The sequence below is a fragment of the Lissotriton vulgaris genome, chromosome 5, assembly GCF_964263255.1.
Source record: "Lissotriton vulgaris chromosome 5, aLisVul1.2, whole genome shotgun sequence".
NCBI lineage: Eukaryota > Metazoa > Chordata > Amphibia > Caudata > Salamandridae > Lissotriton > Lissotriton vulgaris.
The window spans coordinates 251190907-251217311 of NC_141693.1; the positions used below are offsets into that span (position 1 = coordinate 251190907).

The 26405-nt window shown below is 50.1% G+C and overlaps 2 protein-coding genes across 2 annotated transcripts in view; both read right to left on the bottom strand.

Annotated features, from left to right (window-relative positions):
• Window positions 1-15668, bottom strand: part of LOC147710625 (F-box only protein 44-like) — a 73398-nt gene extending 57730 nt beyond the window's left edge. Inside the window, exon 1 of the mRNA XM_086921301.1 lies at window positions 15429-15668. The gene's annotated coding sequence lies outside the window, so the exon portion shown is untranslated. The remainder of the gene's footprint in view (window positions 1-15428) is intronic.
• Window positions 15669-19017: 3349 nt separating this feature from the next.
• On the bottom strand, window positions 19018-21016 carry LOC147710626 (uncharacterized). Its single transcript, XM_086919369.1, has 2 exons — window positions 19972-21016; window positions 19018-19106 (listed from the first exon to the last, which is right to left on the bottom strand). Exons 1-2 carry the CDS (start codon window positions 21014-21016, stop codon window positions 19018-19020), a joined length of 1134 nt encoding a protein of 377 aa, XP_086775495.1.
• Between the last annotated feature and the right edge of the window lie 5389 nt (window positions 21017-26405).

Consider the following 26405-nt stretch of genomic DNA (forward strand, 5'->3'; position numbering starts at 1 on the left):
CAGTCACGCATGCGCACACACATTCCCTCGCGCACACACGCACACATGCGCGCACACACACTCCCCCCTCCCCCACCCCCCCCAGGCATACACACAGGCACGCACGCACTTCACATCAGCCCTGGGCCCCACTCACCGACTGCGCTCTTCCGGCGGGGCTCCTCACGGCACAGCGCGTCTCCTCATTTAAATCGGAGCTCCCTCAGGTCAGAGGAGCCCCACAACAGGCGCCACACTCCTCCTTCTCCCCGGCCCCCTCCTGGGGACCCGGGCTACCCCGGACGGCAGGGCGCTCCATGCGCCGGCAGCTCGCGGACCTCGGGAGGCGGGACTTCCGGTCGGCCGCGAGCGGATTGGCCAGCCGGCCAAGAGCTTCCGGGTCGCCGCGGGCAGCGCGGCGGCGCCCTATAATATTTTTGTTTTGTTGCTGGCTTGATGTTGTTGGTTACCACTGCCTCTAAGCGTTATACTTTGGAAAATATTGTTTCTAGTCATCAGCACTGGCGTCTTAACTAGAAGAATGTGATTCTGGACACCTTCCTTTTAAACGTGTTTAAAGGTTGTCATTCTGAAATCGAGTTATGTCTGAGTGGCGACTCTTCTGATTTGAATATTCTGAGCATATTTTCTATCATTTGTGATAATATTACATTCCTTCTGACTTCCAAATCTAGTCGTAGGGCTCCTAACCCATCTAAATGGTTTTATGCAAGCGGTTCTAAGGCGCATTGTTAATTGCTGGAAGCCTTGAAATTGATTCCTAGGGATCGTATGAGGATTGCTTCCTGTCATTCTTCATTTAGAAGGGTATTAAAGGAGCGTAAACAAGCCTTGTGGAATGAGCCATGTGACACTGCTACAAACGCCGGATCGCTTTCTGTTTTGCCATGACATGCTGCCAAGGGACAGTCATTGCGACGGTTGTCTCCTGCTATGAAATGGGGACCGGACTGGAAATAAAAACAGACTTATGTGGCGAGTAGAAAGGACCAGCAGAATGCGGCAGCAGTATGGAAGTCTGTGCTCTTTCAAGCATGCAGCGCAGATATTCGGTCCTTTAGTCCTGCGTATTGCACCACCGAAACCTTGCTGTCACATTTCGGCCTTCACATGATTTTTGGGGAGTACCTCGTGGATTTTTTAAAAAAAATTATTCATTTTCGGCCCGGCCACGCAGTCAATGTTTGTTTTTAAAGGGCAGCCATGCCTCACTTTCAGTTTAATGGCGCGGGTGCCGTGAATTATTTGAGGTGTCAGGCGCAGCCCTTCTCTGGCACACGCAATGCTGCGGTTCGCTGTATTTACATTGATAATGTATTTTTTAAAGGGCACCCATGCCACACTTTCGGTTTAACAGCGCGGGTGTTGTGATTGCTTTGCGGTATCATGCGCAGCACTTCTCTTGCACAGGCAATGCTGCGGTTCGCCATATTTACATCGACAATTAATTTTTTTAAAGGGCACCCATGCCCGCTTACAGTTTAAGGACGTGGGTGCCGCAATTGCATAGAGGTGTCATGCGCATCCCTTCACTGGCACGGTTCACCGTATTTACATTAACAATGTTATCAGTTTAAGGGATCAGGTGTTGTGATTGCATAGCAGTGTCATGTGCAGCCCTTCATTGGCCTGCACAATACCACTGTTCGCCGTATTCACATGAACAATTTTAGGTGCTTCCAACCTAACCTGAAGAATTGCACTTTGTTTCATGAGCGTTTATTCTGCTTACCTTTCCGCTGTCAGTTCTTCGAGGTGAGGCTCCCCTGACACTGCATTCTTTTACTGTTTCACTATAATTGATCTCTTGCATGCAGCGGCGGGCACAAGCGCCCGCACACGCACCAGTCCCGGGCTTGTTTTTAAAGGGCACCCATGCCACACTTTCAGTTCAATGGCGCGGGTGCCGTGATTGCTTCGAGGTGTCATGCGCAGCCCTTCTCTGGCACATGCAATGCTGCAGTTTGCTTAATTTAAATTGACAATGTATTTTTTAAAGCGCACTCATGCCGCCCTTTCTTAGGGCCCAAGCATCTCCACTCTGCCTTTTTTTAGTAGCCCCCCTCCACCCCGAAATTTGGCTCTAGTTGCGCCTCTGTGCCCCACTGCACAGCATCCATGCCCCCCTCCTTCGCTGAGTGCCAGTTGTGGTGCTCAGAGAATGGGATTCATGAAAGCTGCATGGGACGCCTGCTCTCCTCGTGGTACTCTGTTTGTCAGTCAAGAAGAGGATGCCTGGCTACAGTATGATGCTGTCAGGAACAGTCACCAGACTCCACAGGAGCGAAGATAAATAACATACACATAATAATGGCACATAATTACACACCACATAATTACACTGCACTCAATGCAACATACACTCCAAATACCACACAGTGCCACATAATTACACACCCCATAATTATACAGCACTCAATGCAACATACACTCCAAATCCCACTCAGTGCCACATAATTACACGCCACATAATTACACAGCACTCGATGCAACATACACTACAAATACCACTCAGTGCCACATAGTTATATGCAACATAATTACACTGTACTCAATGCAATATACACTCCAAATACCACTCAGTGCCACATAATTACACACCACAAAATTGCAGTCTAGTGAATGCAACACACACTACACACAATACCACTCTATCTATCGGCCTCACTCTATCAATCTATCGGCCTCACTCTATCTATCTATCTATCTATCTATCTATCTATCTATCTATCTATCTATCTATCTATCTATCTATCTATCTATCTATCTATCTATCTATCTGCCTCACTCTATCTATCTATCAGCCTCATTCTATCTATCTATCGGCCTCACTCTATCTATCTATCTATCTATCTATCTATCTATCTATCTATCTATCTATCTATCTATCTATCTATCTATCTATCTATCTATCTATCTATCTATCTATCTATCGGCTTCACTCTATCTATCTATCGGCCTCACTCTATCTATCTATCGGCCTCACTCTATCTATCTATCGGCCTCACTCTATCTATCCATCGCCCGCCCACACTCTATCTATCTATCGCCCTCACTCTATCTATCTATGCATCGCCCTCACTCTATCTATCTATGTATCGCCCTCACTCTATCTATCTATGTATCGCCCTCACTCTATCTATGTATCGCCCTCACTCTACCTACCTATGTATCGCCCTCACTCTATCTATCTATCTCCCTCCCTCTATCTATCTATCGCATCACCACAGCATTACTCAGCACCACCACAGCATCACTCAGGGGCACCACAACATCACTCAGGGGCACCACAACATCACTATGCGCTACCACAGCATCACTAAACGCCAAAGCATCACTCATCACCACCACAACATCACTCTGCGCCACCACAGCATCTATCTGTGCAATCATTCAACAACAACTGGTTCAAATATGTTCTCTCAATGTTTTTAGCTTTATTACAAATGTCACAAAAATATGTTAATATTTCACTTCTGTTCTTGGATTTTCTTCATAATAAAATACAATGAACATAATCTTCACAAAAGTTATTTACAAAAGTTTAAGCTATTGCCATTATAAATTACAACAACTTTTTTAAAGTATTCATTATTTAAAAAATTACAAGCCATTGTTATTTGTAATATCAATACATCTAAGTCATGTAAATACAACACATATTACATTACAAATGCTATAGGTGTCACATTTGCGAAAGTTAAAAGTATTGGCATTGTAAATGACAAAACTATTAATTTCGCTATTTTCAAAACCAACACATAAATAAAAAATGTGTCATTTACAATACCAATAGCTCAAACTTTCCTAATGCGAGACCTATTGCATTGCAAATGCTTGTCCTTCCTAGCATTTCAGCAAGGGTCACCCATGCTGTGCAGGGTACAGCGCCTAGGCCATAGGGGGTGAGATGTAGGTCTTTTTTGTCTTTTTTATGGGGAACCCAACCTCCATGGGGCCTCAGGCCTAGGATTGACAGCCCATTGGCGATAGGTAATGGTATGCAAGGTTAGCTACCAGCCTTTTTAATTCAACAGTCCACGCCTAAATAATAGGAATAAGTGTGCCTGTTGATTTTAATCACACTGTATTGTCACCAGCAGTGCCAAAGGGCTCTGCTTTAGCGCACTTTCACTTCATTTGGTTTTGTTTGGACACTTTTCTTGTTTTTGAATGGAATGAAGACCAGGGATGAGAAAAGGGACCCAGTCTGGTGAAAACTCGCCAGTTACCCTGAGGGTGGCGTTCCCGTGAGGTGTCATTCTTTTCGTCACATATTTTGTTGACAGATGATTTTCCTGCTGAATTTGCTTTAACACCTTTGAAATATTTTTGGGATTAGCACTGTACAGACAGAATTTTCAGTCACTGTGTGTTGTTCTGTCCGACTGTCAATAGATGTTAACCAATATACCAAACCTTCTTCCCGTTTTTAAAAAAAAATAAAGTTTTCAATAGTTTTAGGTGTTGAACGCATTGCAATAGATACCCATGTAAATACGATAGATATGAGGGTAATGCCAGGGCAAACACTGATACGAGATTGATCTGTTGCATGGCACACCGACACGATCTGCGTCCATAAGACAGGGTTTCATTGTTATTGATGTCGTTTGAGTGGAGGGCAACCCTGTTCTTTTCCCTCTAAGCTCCTTTTTGTGTAGCCCATTGGAGTAGACAGAGGAGGCGAGGCTGCAGGTATCATTAGTGCAGCGGGTGCAGTGGCACCAGGGTCCAGCGGTTTAAGCTGGCAACTAAGCCCCAATTATGGTTGTATTATTATCCATTCTTGCTTGCATTAGGGCCCAGTGCACCCTTGATGTGCTAGTGGTGCTTTGGACCTCACAGCAATGGACAAAGGGAAGGGCAAACTTAAGAAGAGGAGACACCTTAGCTTGGGCTCAGACAGATGGTGGGGAGGGAGTAGGGCAAGGTAGGGGCCCATGTTTTTAGCACCAACCGGACAGAGCCACTTCACAAGGTAGTAGCTATCACTGGTGAAGCAGGTGCAGTGGCACTGGGGCTCGGGGATGTGAGAGGCCCACTATATCACAGCTATTACTGTCTTAGTTTAACAAGCATTTACAATGCAATGGTCTCGTCTTTGTTAAAGTTAGAGCTTTTGGCATTGCTCATGACATTATTTTTGTTTTTAAAACATATAAATAAATGGCATTGTCATTTACAATGCCAATAGCTTAATCTCTCGCAAATGCGAGACCTATTGCATTTGCACCCACACACACACACACAGCCACGCTCAGAGCCACACGCACCCATCACACACACAGCCACTCACAGAGCCACACGCACCCACCCACACAGAGACCCACACACAGACACAGCCACACACACAGAGAGAACCACACACACACAGACAGAGCCACACACACACAGACAGAGACACACACACACAGACAGAGCCACACACACACACAGACAGAGCCACACACACACACAGAGCCATACACACACTCACAGAGCCACATACACAGAGCCACACACACAAAGACACACACACACACACAGAGCCACACACACACACACACACACACACAGAGCCACACAGAGAACCACACACACACACACAGAGCCACACACACAAAGAGCCACACGCACACACACAGAGCCACACACACACACACACACACACACACACACACGCACACACACAGAGCCACATGCACACACAGAGAGCCAGACACACACACACACAGAGCCACACACACACACAGAGACACACACACACACAGCCACACACACACACACACACAGCCACACACACACACAGAGCTACACACAGGGCCACACACAGAGCCAAACACACAGCCACACACACAGCCACACACACAGCCACAGAGACACACACACCCTCACTCCGGGGACTCTCCTTATTTACAAATGGGTTATTCGAGGCCCCCACCAACTCCCAAAGCTCACCCGTTGCCTTCCTCAGTCCAGGTCAGCCACACGCCCATCTCTGCCCAGTAACACCCCAGGGAACAGAGGCAAGAAAAGCAAGCACAAGAAGGGAGCAGAGGCAAGAAAAAACGAGCACAAGCAGAGAACAGAGGCAAGAAAAAAGGAGCACAAGCAGGGAACAGAGGCAAGAAAAAACAAGTGCAAGCAGGGAACAGAGGCACTAAAAACGATCACAAGCAGGGAACAGAGGCAAGAAAACACAACCACAAGCAGGGAATAGAGGCAAGAAAACACCATCACAAGCAGGGAGCAGAGGCAAGAAAACACGATCACAAGCAGGGAACAGAGGCAAGAAAAAACTATCACAAGCAGCGAACAAAGGCAAGAAAAAACAATCACAAGCAGGGAACAGAGGCAAGAAAAAACTATCACAAGCAGGGAACAGAGGCAAGAACAAGACGTAGTGCACACTTTACACCCTGCAATGAGACTCAGGGCTTTGAAACCCTTTGTCGCAGTAACTAATAATAAACGCAAGCATCGCACAAGGCACTGGATTCGGGGACCCCCAACGAGCCCTTCATCAGAGAGCTACAAAAGCAGTCTGAGGGCAGCACACAGCTACGCTTGTAAAGATCACACGCTGCGGGATGCGGTGACTGAGTCCGGCTTCGGGAGAGCACACACTGTAAACAAGGAGCACATGCACGGGGCTTTGGGTCGTGCAACTTCTCTGTCAGAGCTGTGAGTGTTACACTGCATTCTGGTACTTGCAGTTCAGGGTTTTAGAGGATTATAAATCAAAACTGCCAGTGCCAGGCTCAAAGTAAACTCATCAGCCTCCACAGGTGCGTGGCCAGACTGCTGACATGCTGGGCACTTGGGCCGCTAACTAGTAACCAGACAGCTTTCACACAGGTTGCCACATCCAAGCTTGGGCGGCCCTGCTGGCGCTGCGCGTTGGCAGATGGCCATGCTGCCCTCTGCACAGACTGCAACCATGACACATGAAAAGGCCGCGAAGCGGGCCGCCAGCCCTCCCTCCCTCCCAAGCCTTTCTCGCTGAATCAGGGCGAGCGAGCTTCAAACCACTCCCCCCGCCAGCAGCCGGCCCCTTTCTTCCATGTGAAGCCCGGGCTGCGTTCTCCGAGGCCTGGCGGTGGAGGAGGGAACAGGAGGGCGCGCAGGGGACGTCGGAGGACACCGGCCCGAGAATCCCAGCACCTACCCCCCAGCAGCAGCAGCACCGAGGTGAAGCGCCCACCTACCTGTGCCAAGACATCGCAGGGTCTGCAGAGCGCCCGCGGGGCGCCGATCAGGGAGATCACAGACTGCGGCAGGCTCCGACGGCCTCCAGGGGCCCGCCTTGCCAGACTGGCACGGACACCCGCGTCAGGGCACGGAGAGTGGCTAAAAATAGAGCATTGAGCAAGGGCCGAGCACGAGGCACAGTTTAGCAGAAAGCAGTTTCCGCCATGCAGAAGAGACTCATGGCCGAGGCGCATCGGCTGAGCAGCACCTACTGAGGGAGGGGAGGCACTGTGAGTCAGCACATCTCTGCCCCTCGGGGAGGGCCGACGAGGGGCTCCAGCTCTGATCGGCATGGGCTGGGGCAGCCAGGGTAGGGAAGAGGGAGGGCACCGAGGGGTGAGGAGGTGGGGAGGAGCACAGAAGGGGCAGGGAGAGAGACAGAGGGAAAGAGAAGAGGTGGGAAGAGACGGGGCAGGAGGAGGACACCAGGGGAGGGATTGTGAAGACAAGCGCTCGCCATTTGCATTTAAGCCCCGTCCTTTTCAGACTGGGGGGGCGTGTTTTTTCCTGATGACGTCACAGAGAGAAAGGACAGGAAAAAACACGCCCCTCAATCCGAAACGGACGGGGCTTAAAGTGACAGACACAGCTCTTCTCCAATGCCGGGCCCCGGGGAAAGCAGAGTCGCAGACTAGTCTTTCCCCGGGGTCTTTCGCGCAGGGGATAGGCCAGGTAGGGGAAGGGGAGGAGTTAGGGGGTGGGTACTTAAGCGCGGGGGAGGAAGGGATCTTCCTCTTTTCTGCGCCTGGCACCATCGGGAGGGAGCTCGAAAGGAGTTTAGTTAGTGCGTAGTTGAGGCCTAGTGCTAACTTTGGGACTTTTGCTCGGAGCTGTTCCACTGCAGCTGGGGTTGTTAGTTTTTCCTTGTTGTTCTATTTGGTAGGATGTCTGGTGTGCCTGCGGAACAGGTCCGTGAGGCCTTGTTGCTGCTTGCTAGGGCCGGCCGCGAGGATCTCATTAGGCCTGGGGTCATGGAGCAAGCCTGGGTGGGGGCCACCAGGGGCACCAGAGCTGCCTCGGCCGGGGTCCGGGCGGCGGTTTTCGCCTGTTTGGAGGATGAGTCGGACCAGGAGGGGGGGTCTGGGGTGGGGAGGGGGGAGGTGTGCCCAAGGACACAGCGCGGGGCGGGAAGCGCAGGACTACTTCCGCGCGGCCCTTCCCCCAGCTGGAATTTTTGCCTGGGGCCTCGGGTATGGCCGTGATGGCCGCACCTTCCGCGCTTCCGCTCCGCGGGCCCCTGTCGGTGCCGGCCGGTGCCGTGCAGGGGGAGGGGCAGGCGGGCGACCCGGCCGGGCCTGCCATGGTCGTGGTGGGGTCGCCGGGTGGCGTCAGGGCACCTGGGCCGTTGGTCCGCCTGGAGGATGGCCCAGCGCAGGAGGGTGGGGCTGGGCTTGGGCTTGGGGGGCCGGGCGGGGTGTCAGGGGAGGCCCCAATTGACTTGTCCAGGGGTTCCCGGGCTATCACCCCGGCCGTGGTTAGGCCGCCGGCGCCCGGGTTTTCGGCGGGCCGGAGCTCTTCGCCCGCTCTGATCCCCATTGGTGGCCCGGGTTGGGTGCAGGGTTTTCAGCAGGTGGGGTTTTTTCCCCGGGGGGGCGATTTCTTTGGCTACGGCCCGCCCCCGCCACCGCCGATCTGGGGTTCCGTTTCCTGGGAAGAGAGGTCTCGTGGGGAGCGGATTCTGGAACAAATTCAGGAGGTTAGATGGGCTGAGGAGACGAGGGCCAGAGTAGGTGCAGTTTGGGGCCCTGACATTGAGGGTCCCCCAACCCCCACCTCTGAAGAGGAGAGGGAGGCGGAAAGGCAGGAAGAGGAGGCCAGGAAGGCTAGATTGCAGAAGGCAGGGTCGGCCGCCCGCCCTACTGGGGGCACGGCCGGGACAGGGACGGCCTGCACGGCTTTGAGGCCCGGTGGTGCCGGGGCCCCGCCAGGTTCGAGCGACCTGGGGGGCGGGAAGGGTTCCAAGCCGGCGGCTGTCGGCAGAGCAAAGGGGGGCCTAGCGGGGCGCAACACGGCTCCGAAACGCAGGCCGGAAGAAGTAGGGCAGTCCGCGGCGGCTGTCCCTCCTCCGCGGAATCGGGCAACTTCGGCACGTGGCGCCACCACAATGCGTGGCCGCGGATGTGTGCAGAAGGGTGTGAAGCGTGCTGTGAAAGATGTGGCCTGCGATGACGTGAATCTGGAACCGGTGCTTGAGCTGGTTTACAGTGATGAGAGTGAGGAATTGGAAGAGGGGGAGGTGCGGGATGACCTGGAAGGCGTAGGCCGCGCAGCGGGCGACAACGACCTTGGTGTATTGCAGGTCGAGCCCAGGAGGAAGAAGACGGGATCCATGGCGGTCCGTGGCAAGGAATCGGGTGGAAGGCCCCGGGAGCGGACGGAGGCACTGACAGGTGAGGGTGCTTGGTGGGCGGTTTGGGATGACGCTCCTCGGGGTGGGGATGGCCGTAAGCGCACCTGCAGGTCTGTGGGTGTGGGGGACGGGTCTGTGAGGGAGCGGGGCGCCGTCAGGCGGTCCACCTGAGGATGGTAAGAAGGTGGATGGTAAGTCGGTGACTTTGGGGGTGCAGACGGACAAAGTTGATGGCAAAGATGAGAAAGGGGTGAAGGTCCCTAAGAAAATGCCTTACATGGGGTTGGCGATGCCTTTGGGATCGCATTTGTCGGAGAAAATGAGGGACAAAATTTGGAAACACGAGTTTGTGGATGTATTTAAGTTGCTGCATCGGGAGGTGCAGGCTAAGGAGGGATCCAAGGAGGAGGAGTGGGAGTTGACGAGGCGGCCTAGGGTGCCTATAACTATGGAGAACTGGACGTCGGCCTTTTTGATTTTTGCCAGCGTGTATTGCCAGAAGTTTCTGGACCGGGCGATTGCGCTGTTCAAGTATATGGATATCATTCGCAAGGCCCAGATGCAGTTTGGCGGGTTTGCGTGGTTGAGTTACGACGAGGAGTTTCGTGCTCGGGTTAGCGCCGATCCGGAGAAGAGTTGGGGGGAGGTGGATCAGGAGCTTTGGATGCAGTGGATGGCGTCCTCGCACTCGTCGGCCTCTACACATACGGCCAGTGGTTTGCCGGTTTTGTATCGGTCTTTTCCGACGCGTCCCGCCCAGGGCGGGGCGGGGAGCGGAACTGTGCCCAGCACCATTGTGTCCGGCCAGCCGCCCAAACCCGGAGGGCCCGCTACGGGAGTGTGTTGGAGCTACAGTCGGGGTTTCTGCTCTCGGTACCCTTGCAAATTCAAACACGAGTGCTCGAAGTGCGGCGGGAAACACCCCCTTACGCAGTGTCTCTCGCTCACCACCCCCTCCGAGAAGTGGCGGAACGCGAGGGGTCGGGGACAGCCTGGCCCAAAGGGCGCCTACTCCGGTTAGGGTGGAGGCGATGGCCCCGTGGCTCGCGCGCTATCCTGATCGCGAGGCCGCGGCGCGGCTTTTCTGGGGCTTCACTGAGGGTTTCAGGGTTGGCTACCAGGGTCCCAGGGAGTGTCGTTGGGCGGAGAACTTGAGATCGGTGAGGGAGTTGCCGGGGGTGGTGGCGGCGAAATTGGACAGGGAAGTGGCGGAAGGAAGAGTGGCAGGCCCGTTTACTGACTGGCAGTTGCCGGATCTGATCGTTTCTCCGTTGGGGGTGGTGCCCAAGAAAGAGGAAGGGGAGTTCAGGATGATTCACCACTTGTCGTGGCCGGAGGGGCGGTCTGTGAATGACTTCATCGCGGAAGAGGATTCGAGGGTGCTGTATGCGTCGGTGGACGATGCGGTTTGGATGGTACGGTTGTGTGGTCCCGGCGCGGGGTTGGCGAAGTGTGACATTAAGTCGGCCTTCCGGCTACTGCCTATTCACCCGGCTGATTTTGCGCTCTTGGGCATGCAGTTCGGGGGAGCCATCTATGTGGATAAGGTCCTGCCCATGGGGTGTGCCATCTCCTGTGCGTTGTTTGAGCTTTTCAGCACTTTTCTGCAGTGGGTCATGGTGCGGGTGAGTGGGTGCCGTGAAGTCACCCACTATTTGGACAACTTCTTCTTCCTGGGCAGGGCGGGGTCGGGGGACTGCGGCAGGGCCCTGTCGCGTTTCCAGGCCTTGGCAGTACAGTTTGGGGTCCCGTTGGCGCCCGAGAAGATGGCTGGTCCCAGCTGTTGCCTCACGTTTCTGGGGATCGAACTGGACTCGGTGGAATGGTTGGCGCGCCTGCCGGCAGCTAAGGTGAAGGAGATTCTTGCATGTCTGGAGTGGGCTGTGGGGGAACGGCGGATCCCTTTGCGGGCGGTTCAGAAACTTCTGGGTTTCCTTAACTTTGCGTGCAGGGTGGTGCGGGCAGGGCGGACGTTCTGCAGGCGGCTCGGCATGGCCATGTCGGGGGCAGTGCTTCCGCATCACAGAGTAAGGGTTTCCCTGGGGGTGAGGACGGATTTGAGGACTTGGATTACGTTTCTGCAGGATTTCAACGGGGTGCCTTTGGATTTTGATGTGGAAAGGACGGTCTGGCAATGCCAAATTTTCTCTGACGCGGCTGGGTCAGCGGGGTTTGGTGTTTTCTGGGATGGTCGGTGGTGTGCGGAGAGCTGGCCGGCCTCCTGGATCAAGCAGGGCAGGAGCATTGCCTTTTTGGAGTTCTTCCCGTTGCTGGTGGCACTGGTGGTGTGGGGGGAGGACTTTCGGAACAGGACTGTGCTCTTTCACGTTGACAACATGACGGTGGTGGACCTTGTGAATAACCAGAGGGCGAGGGACCTGCGAGTGTTGTGGCTGTTGCGCAGATTCATGTTGGCGTGCCTGCAGTTGAATGTGGTGTTTCGTGCCAAGCATGTCCCTGGGGCGAATAATGACATTGCGGATGCTTTGTCTCGTTCGCAGTGGCAGCGGTTTCGACACCTGGCGCCGGGAGCGGACGCCTGCAAGACCGAGCTGCCGGCCGGCATCTGGGCCTTGGGGGAGTGAGGGTGATTGGCCTGGTGGAGGGTTCGTTGGCTCCGTCCACGAGGAGGACATATCGTCTGGCATGGTCTGAATTTAGTTCTTTTATGGGCTGGACGGTGGACGGTGTCGTGAGTGGGGAGGCGGCTGTGCTGGAAGGTTTGAGGGGCTATGTGTTGTCCTGTATGGACCGGGGGCTGACTGCTGCTACGATCTCTGGGAAGTTAGCTGGAATTTCCTTTTACTGTGTGTTGTTCTTGGGGTTTGACCCCACCAAGGATGTGGTGTTGGCTCGCATGTTGCGGGGGTGGGGCCGGGAGAGGGGGGCTGGGGGGGGTCGTCTGCGGGAAGCGGTGACGTTTGACTTGTTGGTTCGGCTGGTTCGGGTGTTGCCGGAGTGTTGTTATGACCGTTTTGAGGTGGCCCTGTTCAGGTTGTGTATGGTGTGGATGTTCTTTGGGGCTTTCCGGGTGTCTGAACTATTGGGCACGAGACGTGGGGCGGGGAGACTGTTTGAGGATGTGCGTGTGGATGCGGGGCGTCTGGGGATTTGGCTGGGTCGCTCGAAGACGGATCAGGTCGGCAGGGGCAAGTGGGTGTGGTTGAATGAGTCCGGTGGGGCGGTTTGCCCGGTTCTGGAATGGAGGTCTTTCTGTGGGTCGGCTGGGGTCCGGGGCGGTGAGATTTTCTGCCATGCCTCTGGTGCGAGAGTGTCGGCTGGTCAGTTGCTGGCGGTGTTACGTATGGCGCTGGGACGATTGGGCATTGATGGCGCTGGTTTCGGTACTCATTCCTTTCGCATTGGGGCCGCGACTGCGGCGGCTCGCCTGGGCGGGTCCTGGGATAAGATCAAGGGGATTGGGCGTTGGAAGTCACGCTGTTGTGAGAGGTATGTGAGGAAGTAGTGGGGTCCCAGGCAGGTTGTTGGTGTTGCACTGTTTTGTTTGCCTGTTCTAATATCTTTTTCTTCGTAGGTTGCGTGGGTGGCCCGGGCGGTAGGACGGTGACTTGGATCGTTGGGCACTCATTCGTGCACTGGGCTTCCAAATATGCTGACCAGCAGGTTTACGGACGTAACCTGGGCCTGAAAGGACAATTGCACGAGGTGAAATGGTGGGGAAAGAGCGGAATGCGATGGGGGGCACTACTGCCCTGGCTCGCGAAGATGGTCCCACAGAAGGGATGCCCGGATTTGTTGATCATTCATTTGGGCGAGAACGACCTGGTGCAACTGTCTGGTTTGGCATTATTGCAACTTATGCAAAGGGACTTGGAAGTTTTGAAATCAAGGATGGCGGGGGCCTGCATTGCCTGGACGGAGCTGGTCCCCCGGAAAGTGTGGAGGGGTGCCATGAAACATGGGGCCATTGAGAAGGCCCGGAGGAAACTGAATCGAGCAATGAGACTGTACTGCGTGGGTAGGGATGTTAAAGTGATTTCGCATCCCGGGATTCGTCTGGAGGAGCCTTTAGCTTTTAGGGAGGACGGTGTGCACCTGTCTCGGCTGGGTAATGTGTGGTACATGATGGAGTTGCGGGATGTGGTGAGCAAGTTGTGGAACGAGTCTATATGGTGTCGGCGGGAGTGACTCTGTAGTGACGGACGGACAGCCCTGGGGGGGGGGGGTGGGGCAGTGTACCGCCCTACAGGGGGTCCACTGGTTGGCAGGTTTCGAAGGGACAGGGGGTCAAGAGCGGGCATACCCATCCCTTGGGGGGGGAGTTAGCACAGGACGGACCGAAGTTTGACTGGAAGTTTGCAATGACTGGGGGCTGGAAGACAGTGATTGACGGCCAAGAGAAGGGTGTTTGGGCCACTAGGGCTTAGTGATGACGTGGGGCGAATGAAACGAATAGGGGGGGAAGTGTGAGTGGGGGTTTGCTGTTTACTGTTATTGTTGATTTATTGTTATGTACAGATTCGCAGTTCTGGTCTAATAAATGGCCTTTTACGCTGACACTGCTTGGTCTGTTTATTGCGCGATGCCGGGCCCCGGGGAAAGCAGAGTCGCAGACTAGTCTTTCCCCGAGGTCTTTCGCGCAGGGGATAGGCCAGGTAGGGGAAGGGGAGGAGTTAGGGGGTGGGTACTTAAGCGCGGGGGAGGAAGGGATCTTCCTCTTTTCTGCGCCTGGCACCATCGGGAGGGAGCTCGAAAGGCCGCCCACCCACCCGGCAGTTGGAGGTGGTTCCTGGGTTGGCCGTTAGCGTTGCCAGTTTAGGCCAGAGCTGCTGTTAGGCAGGTTTCGAAGGGACAGGGGGTCAAGAGCGGGCATACCCATCCCTTGGGGGGGGGAGTTAGCACAGGACGGACCGAAGTTTGACTGGAAGTTTGCAATGACTGGGGGCTGGAAGACGGTGATTGACGGCCAAGAGAAGGGTGTTTGGGCCACTAGGGCTTAGTGATGACGTGGGGCGAATGAAACAAATGGGGGGGGGAGTGTGAGTGGGGGTTTGCTGTTTACTGTTATTGTTGATTTATTGTTATGTACAGATTCGCAGTTCTGGTCTAATAAATGGCCTTTTACGCTGACACTGCGTGGTCTGTTTATTGCGCGATAGCTGGCAGCCGTTTAGGAAGCCAGCCAATGGAGAAGAGCTAGCTCGTTTACCTCCGTACTAGAAAACATAAAATCTCGCCAGCGAGACTGCACAAGCACAGCCTACGCAAGCCGAGACCTAAAAATGGGGCATTTAGTGTAATTTTCTTTGCTAGCATTAGGGCAGGAGGGGCCCTTGCTGTACAGAGGGGGGCAACATGTGGCAGCTAATTAATTTTTGGAAGGGACAGAGCACCGGTTTCAAGATTGGCGTCATGATAACCACGAATGGTGGGGAAAGGGCCACAGCCGTCACTAGCGAAACAGGTGCAGCTGCATTGGGAACCAGGAGTGTGAGGGGCTCACATTCACGGGGAAGTATTTTTATTGTCAGTTTCCCACATTTAATATGGATTATTTATGAACTACTAAAAAGCACCCTTGAAATGATCTCAAACTCCACCCCTTACACTCAGCCCTGCCAATACCACTCCCGCAATCCTTGCCATAAAGTTTTTGAAGTTGGCCCAACTTCAAAACATTTTGCTTAGAGGGGTTCAGAGCAAAACGCTTTAACGAAGTCTGCTCTAAAGGGTGCAGGAAGTAATCAGCAGCACTGATTCGATGTCCCTAGACCCCGAAATCGCTCTATTCCGGAAAATTACAGAGAATTTCCGTATTTGCATGAAATGCCCTAGGGCTGCCCATTGCCAACGTTGAAATATGAGTACAGAAAGGCAGCCTGACCTGTCTCCCCTGCTGCGGCTATCTCCCGCTGCCTCCGGTTCCTGTCTGTGTGTGGCTTCTCCGCAGCACTGAAACATCCTTGTACGCTCACATGACAGACTGTGTGTCAGAGATGGCGCTGCCAATGTAAACACCAGGGTTTCACAAATGCAGTCTTTCTACAATTTCAGTTGGCCGCCTATGCAGTAGTGTTGTGTTTGTTATTTTAAATACCTTCTCTCTCGTTGGCACCCAAAGACTGCTGTAGCCACTCGTAATACATATGTCTACCGAAACAGGCAGCACTGCCAAATATGAGTACAGTCTGCCACCTACCGGCAAACTGGGGTTTCTTTTTCTATAAAGTCTGTGCAATCAGCGTTGACTCAGTAATGCAGCAGGTGCAGTGATCTCGAAGCATAGGGAGGATCTGAGGGGCCCCCTGGATCCACAGTATAGTTGTTTTATTTAACAAACAGGGGATTTTCTGGGGAACCAGTTGAGGGGATTTGCTTGCATTAGGGCCCATGGTCCCATGATACGCCATTGTTTTAAGCGCCCTCTCATAGACAGCTGTTACTTCAGCATAAACAGACCGAAAGAGCATTGGGCGAACAAAGTTGGAGCTGAAGACAACAACACCACAGTTGAATTATAATTTAAGTTTAATTTGCATGTATGTTTTAGCGCCTACTACCCCTGATGGGGAATTGAAGCGCTTGACGGGCAGAGGACTGACTACCCAGGAGTTATTGGTCAGTCCATTAGTTATTGCGGTTAGTTTTGCTAAATGAAGGAGACATCTCAATGCATCAGTTTCTTTGTGATAATTAGTGACTTAGTTGCGATTATTTGAGTTGGCTATGTCAGAAACAAATGATTGCTTGAATCAATAGATATTGTTACGAATTCCAAAAAGATTTTAAAACAGACATGCATGCGATTTACAACAGCAGAGGCAGATAGATGGGAACCGAAGGTGCATTAAAAAAGCATAAGGGGTGGAAGTTAATTAAAAGTTTCATGGAATGTGAATTTTTCATGCAGGATTTTAAGAAATATTGCAGGTAGAGATTTTTTACATAAATCTATGAATGTAAACCTGTAGAAACAAATGTAAATGTAGATTTTCCTAGTTGTTATGATGGAAAGTCTTAATTTTATTAAATACACGGAGGCGAGTATTATGCTTTCTTATCTTGCATTTTATTCAATAGCAGCCAAGATAAGTGTAAGAAACTACAGTTCCCAGAGGGCCAGGCAACAACTGGGCCATGGGAATGAGAAAAAACGAGAGTATAGTAACCAATCAGCAGTCACATTATAGATAAGAGAACACACTGACTGCGCAGCTTCCTCTTTTCGCTGAGAGCCAGTCAGATAACAATAGAAAAATAAAGGAAATATAGTCATAACCAGAAGGAACGCCAAAGTCCAGGAGCAGAAATCCTTAATCACTGGGATCCAGAGCCAAAGTCCAACGAAAGGTTCAGAAGAAGGAGCTGGAAGGACCGGAGGGGAAATCCAAGCAGGAGATGAACGGAGCCGTTGGAGAGTAGATCTTCTATGATGAGGCAGGCGGCAAGGCCGGATTCGCTGTTGGGAGGGAGAACACATGTTAATAGTGTAGCGGCGGGATAATACTCGCCTCCGTGTCTATAATAAAATTAAGACTTTCCGTCATAACAACTAGGAAAATCTACATTTTATGGCAAGACCGGAGGCTCCTATTATGCTTGTTCAAAGCAAATCAATAACATCAGAAGCAACAGAATGAATAGGCTTACAGTAAAACATGCGGAAAATACTGTCATTGGACCAATCTGCTGATCTCAGTATGTCCTCTAAACGGGAGCCAGCCCAAAAGGCCTTAGAAGCCATGGCTCCTCTAGCCGAGTGTGCTCCGAAAACAGAGACATCAATACCGTCAAGGGACATAACCCAGCGAACCCACCTGGCAAGGGTAGGGGAGGAAACCGGGAGGTGGGGTTTACGAAAGGAAATTAGGAGTTGGGAACAAGAGGGCGTTCTGAGATCAGCGGTCCTTTGTTCATACATTTTCAAACATTGACCCACACAAAGTTGGGGTTGATCGGGAAAGTAGGGATAAAAAACAGAGTCTAAATTAGTCTTCGTGCGTCTGTGAATCTGGAACAGTACCCCTGTAGGGGAAAATTGGCGAGAAGAGACATCCAAGGCTCTAACATCAGAAACTCTTTTGATAGATACCAAGCAAAGTAACATAGTAAGTTTGGCCGATAACATTTTGAGAGACAAAGCAGAATTACAGGGCCAATTCAAAAACAGTTTAAGTACAACAGAAACATCCCATAAAGAGGTATACTTAGCCAACGGTGGTTTTGAGCATCGAACACCTTTGAGGAGGCGACAAATTAGAGGATGAGCGCCTACAGGTTTCCCGTCAATTTGTATGTGATTGAGGGAAATAGCCGAACGATAGAGGTTCACAGTGCGATAGGCTTTCCCAGCGCTGGCTTGAGAAGCCAGGAAGTTGATAACAAAACCTAGAGGGGCTGAAAAGGGATTGAGAGACCTTTCCAGACACCAGCTTGCCCAAAGAGACCAGGCGGATTTGTAGGCTTTGGAAGTGCCTGGAGCCCAGGCTTGGCTGATAAAGTGAGCAGCCTCTTGTGACATGAGGACGTTAGAAGGGGGAGGCCGGAAACTTTCCAAGCCGACAGAGTGAGGGAGTTGTCCAAGATCAGACTGTGATGCTCGCCCCGATTGTTGAGAAGAAGATCGTCGAAGGACGGCAGCAGTACAGGAAAATCCATTGCTATCTCCAGAAGAACAGGGAACCAGATCTGAGCTTGCCAGAAGGGAGCTATTCGTACTAGAGAGGTTTCCTGACGGCGGACTTGCGCCAGCACTCTGTTGATCATTATGAAAGGAGGAAAGGCATAATTGAGTTGACGAGACCAATCCTGAAGAAAAGCATCCGTGGCTAGAGCTAGGGGGTCTGGACGCCAGCTGAAAAACTGGGGCAAATGTGAATTGAGGCGAGAAGCAAAGAGATTGATGGAAAAGGGACCCCATAGAAGAGAAAGGGAATGAAAGACGGAGGGACAAAGCCTCCAGTCGCTGGAGTCGCGTAGGAACCTGGAATGCCAATCTGCCACAGAATTGAGGTCGCCTGGAAGGTACTCAGCTGTCAAGGAAAGATGATGAGCTAGGCAATATTCCCATAGGCTTTTTGCTAAATCTGCTAGAGGCTTGGACTTGGTGCCGCCGAGATGATTTATGTAGCGAACCGCAGAAACATTGTCCATGCGTAAGAGTATGGAACAGCGGATCCTGTCTTTGGAAAGACTTTTGATCGCAAAGGAACCAGCAAGCATCTCTAAACAATTTATGTGCAGTCTGGACTCCTCTTTTGACCATGCTCCTCCAGTTGAGATTGGACCACAGCGGGCGCCCCAACCCGATAGACTGGCATCGGATTCTAACACAAGATCTGGGGATGTGGCGAAGATAGTGCGCTCGTTCCACGCATCTAAATGGTCTATCCACCATTGCAGTTCTGTGCGGGACTCCTGGTCTAGAGCGATGACGTCTGAATAAGCTAGACCTTGGCGAAGGTGTCTGATCTTTAAGCGTTGAAGGGCCCGATAGTGTAGGGGGCCCGGAAATATCGCCTGAATAGAGGAGGAAAGAAGACCGACAATCCTGGCCAGAGATCTGAGGGAAATGACAGAAAGATGGAGCACAGAGGCGATCTCCGCCTTGATTTTGGAAATTTTGGAAAGGGGAAGGCGTAGAGACGCCGCTACCGAGTCCACAAGGAAGCCCAGAAATTCCATGTTCTGAGAGGGGACCAGAGAAGATTTCTCGAGGTTCACAAGGAAACCCAAGTCCTGAAGAAGACACTGAGTGGTTTGGAGATCTGCAAGGAGACCCTGTTTGTCCAGATTCAGGATAAGAATATCGTCTAAGTAGATTATGAGTCTGATACCAAGGGAGCGAAGAAAAGCGACCACCGGCTTCAGAAGTTTTGTGAAGCACCATGGTGCAGAAGAGAGACCAAAGGGAAGAGAGGTGAAACGATAGGTCACTCCTGACCACTGGAATTGAAGGAATTTCCAATAAGACTGGTGGATAGGAACCATAAGATAGGCATCCTGAAGATCCAAGCGGGCCATCCAATCGTTCGGCCGAAGGGTATCCCTCAGATGAAGGATTGTCTCCATTTTGAAATGACGATACACCACAAAGTGGTTGAACCATTTTAAGTTTATGACAGTGCGTAATTTCTTGTTTTTCTTTTGAACTAGAAAAATGGAGCTTAAAAAGCCTGTAGAGTCGTAGGGAAAAACTCGGATGGCTTGTTTCTGTAAAAGGGACTGCATCTCGGTTGAGATGAGGTTTGTCATGTGGGAAGAGAACACCAGAGGAGGAGGGAAAGAGGTCTGGACAGGAGGAGAGTAAAATTCTATAAGATAGCCTTGAACTGTGTTGAGGACCCACGGGTCTACACTTATGGACTGCCATTTTGGAAGAAACAGTTTTAATCGACCCCGACAGGAGGGAAAGAAGAAAGGCTTACCTTGTGGATTGGAGTGGGTGTTGCGATAACCTTTGCGCCCTCTGCCGTGGAAACCACGTCCTCTTTGTGGATAAAACTGCGGCTTGTATTCTTGGGAGTTGTCGAAAGAACCTTTGGAGCCTTGGTTGTAGGGACGGCCGGAAGAGCGACCCCTGCCTCGTCCGGCCCGTCCAAAAACCCGAGGGGCAAAAGTCTTTTTTATGGATTGTTGAGCCTTGTCAAGAGAGGCAAAGGTAGAGACATAGCGACTAATGTCGCGAACCAAATTCTCCCCAAAGAGGAGGCCATTTGCCTTAGAGCCGGGGTCCATAGGAGCAAGGTTAGCTAGCTTGGGGTCCAACTTGATCAAAAGACCCTTACGTCTTTCGTGGGTAATGGCCGCGTTGGCATTGCCCAAAAGGCAAAAGGCACGTTGAACCCACATGGAGATGTCATCAGCTGAAAGGTCTGAGCCATCAAGATGGGCAGACTCTGCCATGTCGAAGATACGGGCCAAGGGACCAACAATGTCCAGGATTTTGTCTTGGCATGTGGACCATGCTTTATCAACCCCGCGTCGAGGGTCTTTACCAAATTTAGAAAAGAAGGTAAGGAGAGGTTGGTCAATGGAAGGGACAAGGGTGATTTTATCAGGGAGGGCAGGTTTGGGACATTCAGACTTTAATCTTGAACGGACAGAAGCTTCCAGAGGGAGACGAAGACGGGCAGAAATGTATTCCCCAACGTGATGTGATGGAAACCATTCAGTTGAGTTGGGATGACGGATGGTGGACGGGTCAAACATAGGGAGACCGTCCGAGTCATAAACAGGGTCAAAGTTAAAGGAATCACTTTTGGCAATTTTGGGTGGAGGGGGGTCAGTGACATCAAAAATATCGCACAAGTCGTCAGCATCAGGCATATCATCATCCGTGTCCAAGATGGTGGAAATTACTAATTTCTTAGTAGGAGACTCTGTGTGCTTGGATTTCTGTTTTCTCTTGCCCTCTGTACCGACAAACCCCTCCTTAGAAGGAGGCCTGGGAGGCACTTCGTCCTCGTCCATAGGCGAGTAGGACTCGCTAACCAATGCTGACGCCTATTTAGGTTTTTGCACAGAAGAAGAGTGATCCACCTTGCGTTTTCTGCTATCCCCCGCAGATTGGGCCAAAATCTTGGACAACATGCTGACCATAGAGTTCTCCATGTTCTTTGACATCCTTTTCATGGAGACTTCAACTGCCTGTTCGACAGAATTATTAATAAACTTGTGAAGGTCCTGTTTAAGAGACCCATTGTCCATGTTAGAGGGATTCTCCTCAGAAGAACTCTCATTCTCCATGATAATGAAATGTGGTAGGTAAGGGTTAAATTTGTGAGGAAAGTGAGGGAGGCGTGTAAATGGGGCGTGAAAAGGGGGTGGGACGGCTGCAGGACACGGCAGAGAGGAGACCGGAGGAAGACAGGTTGAATAAAGGGAGCTCCGGAGTGTAGAAGCAACCGCGGAGAAAAACGGCAAATGAAGCACCGGAGAACAGCTCCAGAAGCGGTGAGAGGCAACGCGAGGAGCGCGAGGGCCGCGGAGCAGGAAAAGAAAGGGCGGGACGTGGGGGAGAGAGAAGCCGGTAACCAGAAACCGGACAAAAGGAAGCGCGCGAGTAGCGCGAACCCAGAGGCGCAAAAGCGCTAAACAAGGCAGAAGAGCAATACAACAATAAGCATCAACAACAAGTTAAAATAAACAATTATCAATAATTAAATTGCGAGCATAGATAAGGGAACACTTATCTGACTGCGAGCAGCAAGAAAAGAGGAAGCTGCGCAGTCAGTGTGTTCTCTTATCTATAATGTGACTGCTGATTGGTTACTATACTCTCGTTTTTTCTCATTCCCATGGCCCAGTTGTTGCCTGGCCCTCTGGGAACTGTAGTTTCTTACACTTATCTTGGCTGCTATTGAATAAAATGCAAGATAAGAAAGCATAATAGGAGCCTCCGGTCTTGCCATAAAATTATGCTCTAAAGGAATGTAGCTTTTAGCATCGTTCTAGAGGTACTTAGGAGCAGGGACATCTTAAGGATTTTTGGGGGCCCTGGGCCAAACATATATATTGAGGACCCCAATTCAGAGAAGCTTAGAATTTATGATGGAATGTGAGCTCTTTCATGCCCTCTTTGGCCAAGTCACTGTGCACAGGCTCACTCGTCCAAATTCTAAATGTGTTTACATCTGATATTCACGGATAGTGACATGATTGAATTTTTTTAACACAGTAGCAGCTTCATAATTTTACCGCAAATAATCTCTGGTACACCCTCTCATTACGCATATGTGAAGTCCTGTTTCGATCGAAATGAACGTTTTTTTATGGATGTTACATGAAACATAATCACAACCTTGCTCTACAAAATGTTTATAATACACTCTCACACATTACCCACATTAAAAATAATTTACATGTAAATGATATTTAAAACAATCCTATTAAGAATTATACAGGGTTTTCAGGGCTAGACTCTCTGCAGAACAGAACTGATTCTATCAGGGGCCCCCCTGAAAGGGTGGGTTCCTAGGCCAGAGCCCACTTTGCCCATGCCTTTAAGCGTCTCTGCTTAGGTGATGTCACACATACTTCCAGTACTGAAAAAAGGAAGCCCAGTGCTTGTTGAGACCCATTTCCAAGTGACTGTCAAGCAGTGTAACATTTGAACACATCCTTTACCCATGATTACAATTTGATAACACCACCATCGCCCTACTGTATGCAACACAAGCAATACTTTCAAACCCAGAAAGACCCTTATTTGTACCTACTACAGCAGTATATTCAATAACATAAAATATTATTCTTGTTTAAGCAAATAATTTGCACTATACATAATCTACACATATAATATGAAAACATATGTTATGTAAACACCCACCGAATAAAAATATATCAAGGAAATTGATCACCACATTGCAGCAATCATTAGTAAATTCAGTGCATGTTTGTGACCCATTCAATACCTGGTTCGTAAGGTGCTGTACCCTGCGCCCAACTGATGAGCACCCCCACGGAACAGACACCCCATCCTGCAGAAGGGCAGGGCCTGAGTTCACCTTGACACTCTAGCATTAGTGAGTTGTAAATCTCTTAAAGTACGTTTACCCTTTTTGTGAATCAGGATCTATAGTGTATACATGCCAAGATGTTTACATTTAAATGGAAATAACACTCTCTTTTCAGTACATGTGGCACTTGGTGACCACAAGATATATTATTCTTTCATTGATTAGTCCCTTCAATATATTTTTTTAAACTGACTTGGGCATAAATCCCTCAGATTTTCTTGGGTAAGGACAGACAGGATGCACTTCAGTTTTGAAAATCACCACCCCCCTTAACTCTCGAGAAACTGAAAGTCAATACCACATTGTATCCATTGACAAAGGTGTTATCAGCTGGACTGTACAAGGTCAAAGACAGGAAGGCATAAGGAGACTTTACAGTGCAGCCAGGATGTTGATGGTGGAGATAGATTCTTTGAATAAGAGTTGGCTTTAACCCACTTTAATATTTCTTGTAACAGTCCACTTTAGTCAAAATGAATAATTGTCAGTGTCTCTGTGTACCAAATGCTAAAGGAGAAATTGCCCATGTTTTATTGGATTGTTTTTTATATCTCTTTGCAAAATTTGTTTGTGTCAGTTTTTACGTTACTCAGTTTTTAGGTCTCGCCTAAGCTTTCGTGTAAGCGATACTCTGGCGAAATATTAAGTAGGGGCCTCTGAAAGTGCTCCCAAAGTCTGCAGGCAGATCGGGTACAGTGCATGACCGCCGGGCGCGCGCACCATTTGTCAGCCTGCGTGATCACTTTCGCGGCCGCTTTGATGTTCTCAGAGAGCCAAGCGGCCACTGAGAACATCAAAGGGGCCGCGAAAGTGATCACCATTTGCCACCACTCACTTTCCGACAAACGCACGCAGACTCTCACAAAAACAAAAGGCAGCCGCTTGATTTTTTCAAGTCCGGTATGAATCTGTAAAGTATTGCCTAACTGTTCTTGCGCATTAACAATCTATAAAGTGTGTCAACAGCACCACCATGAGGCTGTACTTTAAACTTCAGCTAGTGCTAGGAAAGTGTGAGACAACTCTGAAGTCACTGCCCTCCCAGAGATCCTTCCCTGCCTGCCGACAGGACCGACCTGTCGTCGTAGCCTGACTTCAGCTCAGCTGGTAGAACAGACTTGTGTAGCGATCCAGATGTTCAGAGCAGTCTCATAAGTCTTGCGCTGTAGTTGTCTTATTAAATGCTGGGAATGTTCTGCAGAGGCTGGTGCGAGGTTGCAGAGGTCTGTCCATTGCAGTCAGCCCGTTCACTCTTGCATCTTGCCAGAACCCACACCTAGGCACGTGTTCATTCTGTTTTGTAACTGACTGGTGCTAATACTCTTGTCGAGGAGTGAGGCACTTAGACTCGAACCAATAGGACCAAAAACGCTGTGCAGCACTGGACTCCTTTATCAAAGGACCTTTCCGACTCTCTGCCTGTGCACTTTCCATGCAGTGAACACGCTCAGTGAATGTTCATCATAACCTTTGGGGCTGATATATTCTGCTATACCTAACTCAGTTTTTTCACTTCAAATGACAGAAGGAAATATCAAGAGGACACAAGCCGGTGTACAGAAAGTGTACCCAGAGACCGGAAGTCACACAAGGCCACAAAAATAGTCAAAATGTGTGATGCAAACCGTTGTTACATGGCAGAGTTACGGCAGTCATTACCGTGAAAACAGATCTGTACATCAGCAGCAGCTCTTGGTACTGAGCACAACCTTCAGTTCTATTCCACCGTTGATCTCCAAGTGCAGTCCGTAGGGATCTCAACTTGATCAAATATAGTATTTTGTGATCTACTTGCAAGCTTCTAATGTCCCTGCCACACTGCTTTAGGATGGGACTCTCAATGAGTGACCGAAATCCCCAACATCTGCCGCTGCCTGTGAAACCAGCTACCTTCGCACCCTCCAAGGATACTACGCTCCAATTTCTCTGCAGACTTTGGATAGGAGCCACCTGGTACACCCCTCACGATTTATGCAAACCTGATGTGCTGCGCACACGCGCCTTAATGGCCTGTTTACCAGGGCCCTTCTCCAAGTGTTTGTCATCTTAGAAAACAAATCACTCAACTGGTGAGTTGATTGTCCATGCCATTGTTTTTATTTCACATATCTGTGGTCGCAATTCTGCACTGTAGAATTTCCAAAGGAACGTTTTACTATATATTGGCCATACCGTTTGGGTCTTTTGTGGCAAAATGGAATCTGAGCACACCTGCTAATAAACAGCTATTTCATGTTTATTTTACATGAAACCGCAAATGAGATTGACGTGCCCTCCAGTCCCCACCCCAGATGTTCAGACCACTTGTCTTTTTATATGTAAGGTATTTCAGCAGCCTAGGAAATTGTACTCCTACATGGGAGGGTGGCAAAACTGGCAACTGATGCTTCATTAAAAAAAAAAATAATAATCACACACTGTCTTTTGCAAATCAAACACGATGACGTTAAGAATTCCCCTGTACCCGATTTTTTTAAATGACCACAGTAAAAAGACACATTTTATACCATATACGAGAGCAGGGTGAGGCTTTGTATTGTACACCTGTAGAAGGTATTTAATGTTGTTCTTTTGCTTCAAATTATAAAAAACATTATTTATCCTCCACAATGATTTATTCCTTTTGTGGATGATTGATCTTTGTGGAGGTGAAATCCATGTTTTTAAGACATTACTACACATAGAAACATGAAAAAACGTGCCTTTTCTAGTGTTTGCATTCTTAACTCCAAAGAAAACGAGCCCGCTTTTGGCCATATACACCCTCACTTTGGTCCTTGGAGTTGATCACCTTCAAGAAGTGCAGGCCTGCAGAATGTTCCAAGTGTTTTAGCTCCCATTGTTGGCTTGTTTGGATAAGATCCAAGATGAAATCTGCTTATAATGGCGTAGATGGACCTCATAATGGGGGAACATTTTTCATCACTTTGCAAAATTTTGGAAAGTCATGAAGATGAATGGTAAGAAAGCAGTAATGCCAACGGCACCTGTTTTACACCATTTGCATTGTTAACTTTGCTAGTTAGACGCTTATCTGCTCCCATCAGCATCTCGATCCAGGTTCCAGTGTATGGTGCATCAAAGAGTTCACGACCACCAACCGGTATTTGGAGGGCTGCTGGTTTATGCCACAAAGTTAGCAATCAGATACACCAGTTCTGATGCATAGACAATTGAGGCGTTGCTAATTGGCTGCATTTTCAAAATTTTTTTATTTCCAGTGCCACCTAAAGTACTGTAATAAGTCAGGAAGTCTACTTTGCTTGGTAAGCAGACTGTTCGATGGGAAACAAGTTGTTTTGCTCCACACACTGTTGCAGATGCTCCAGTGCTGCATTAGC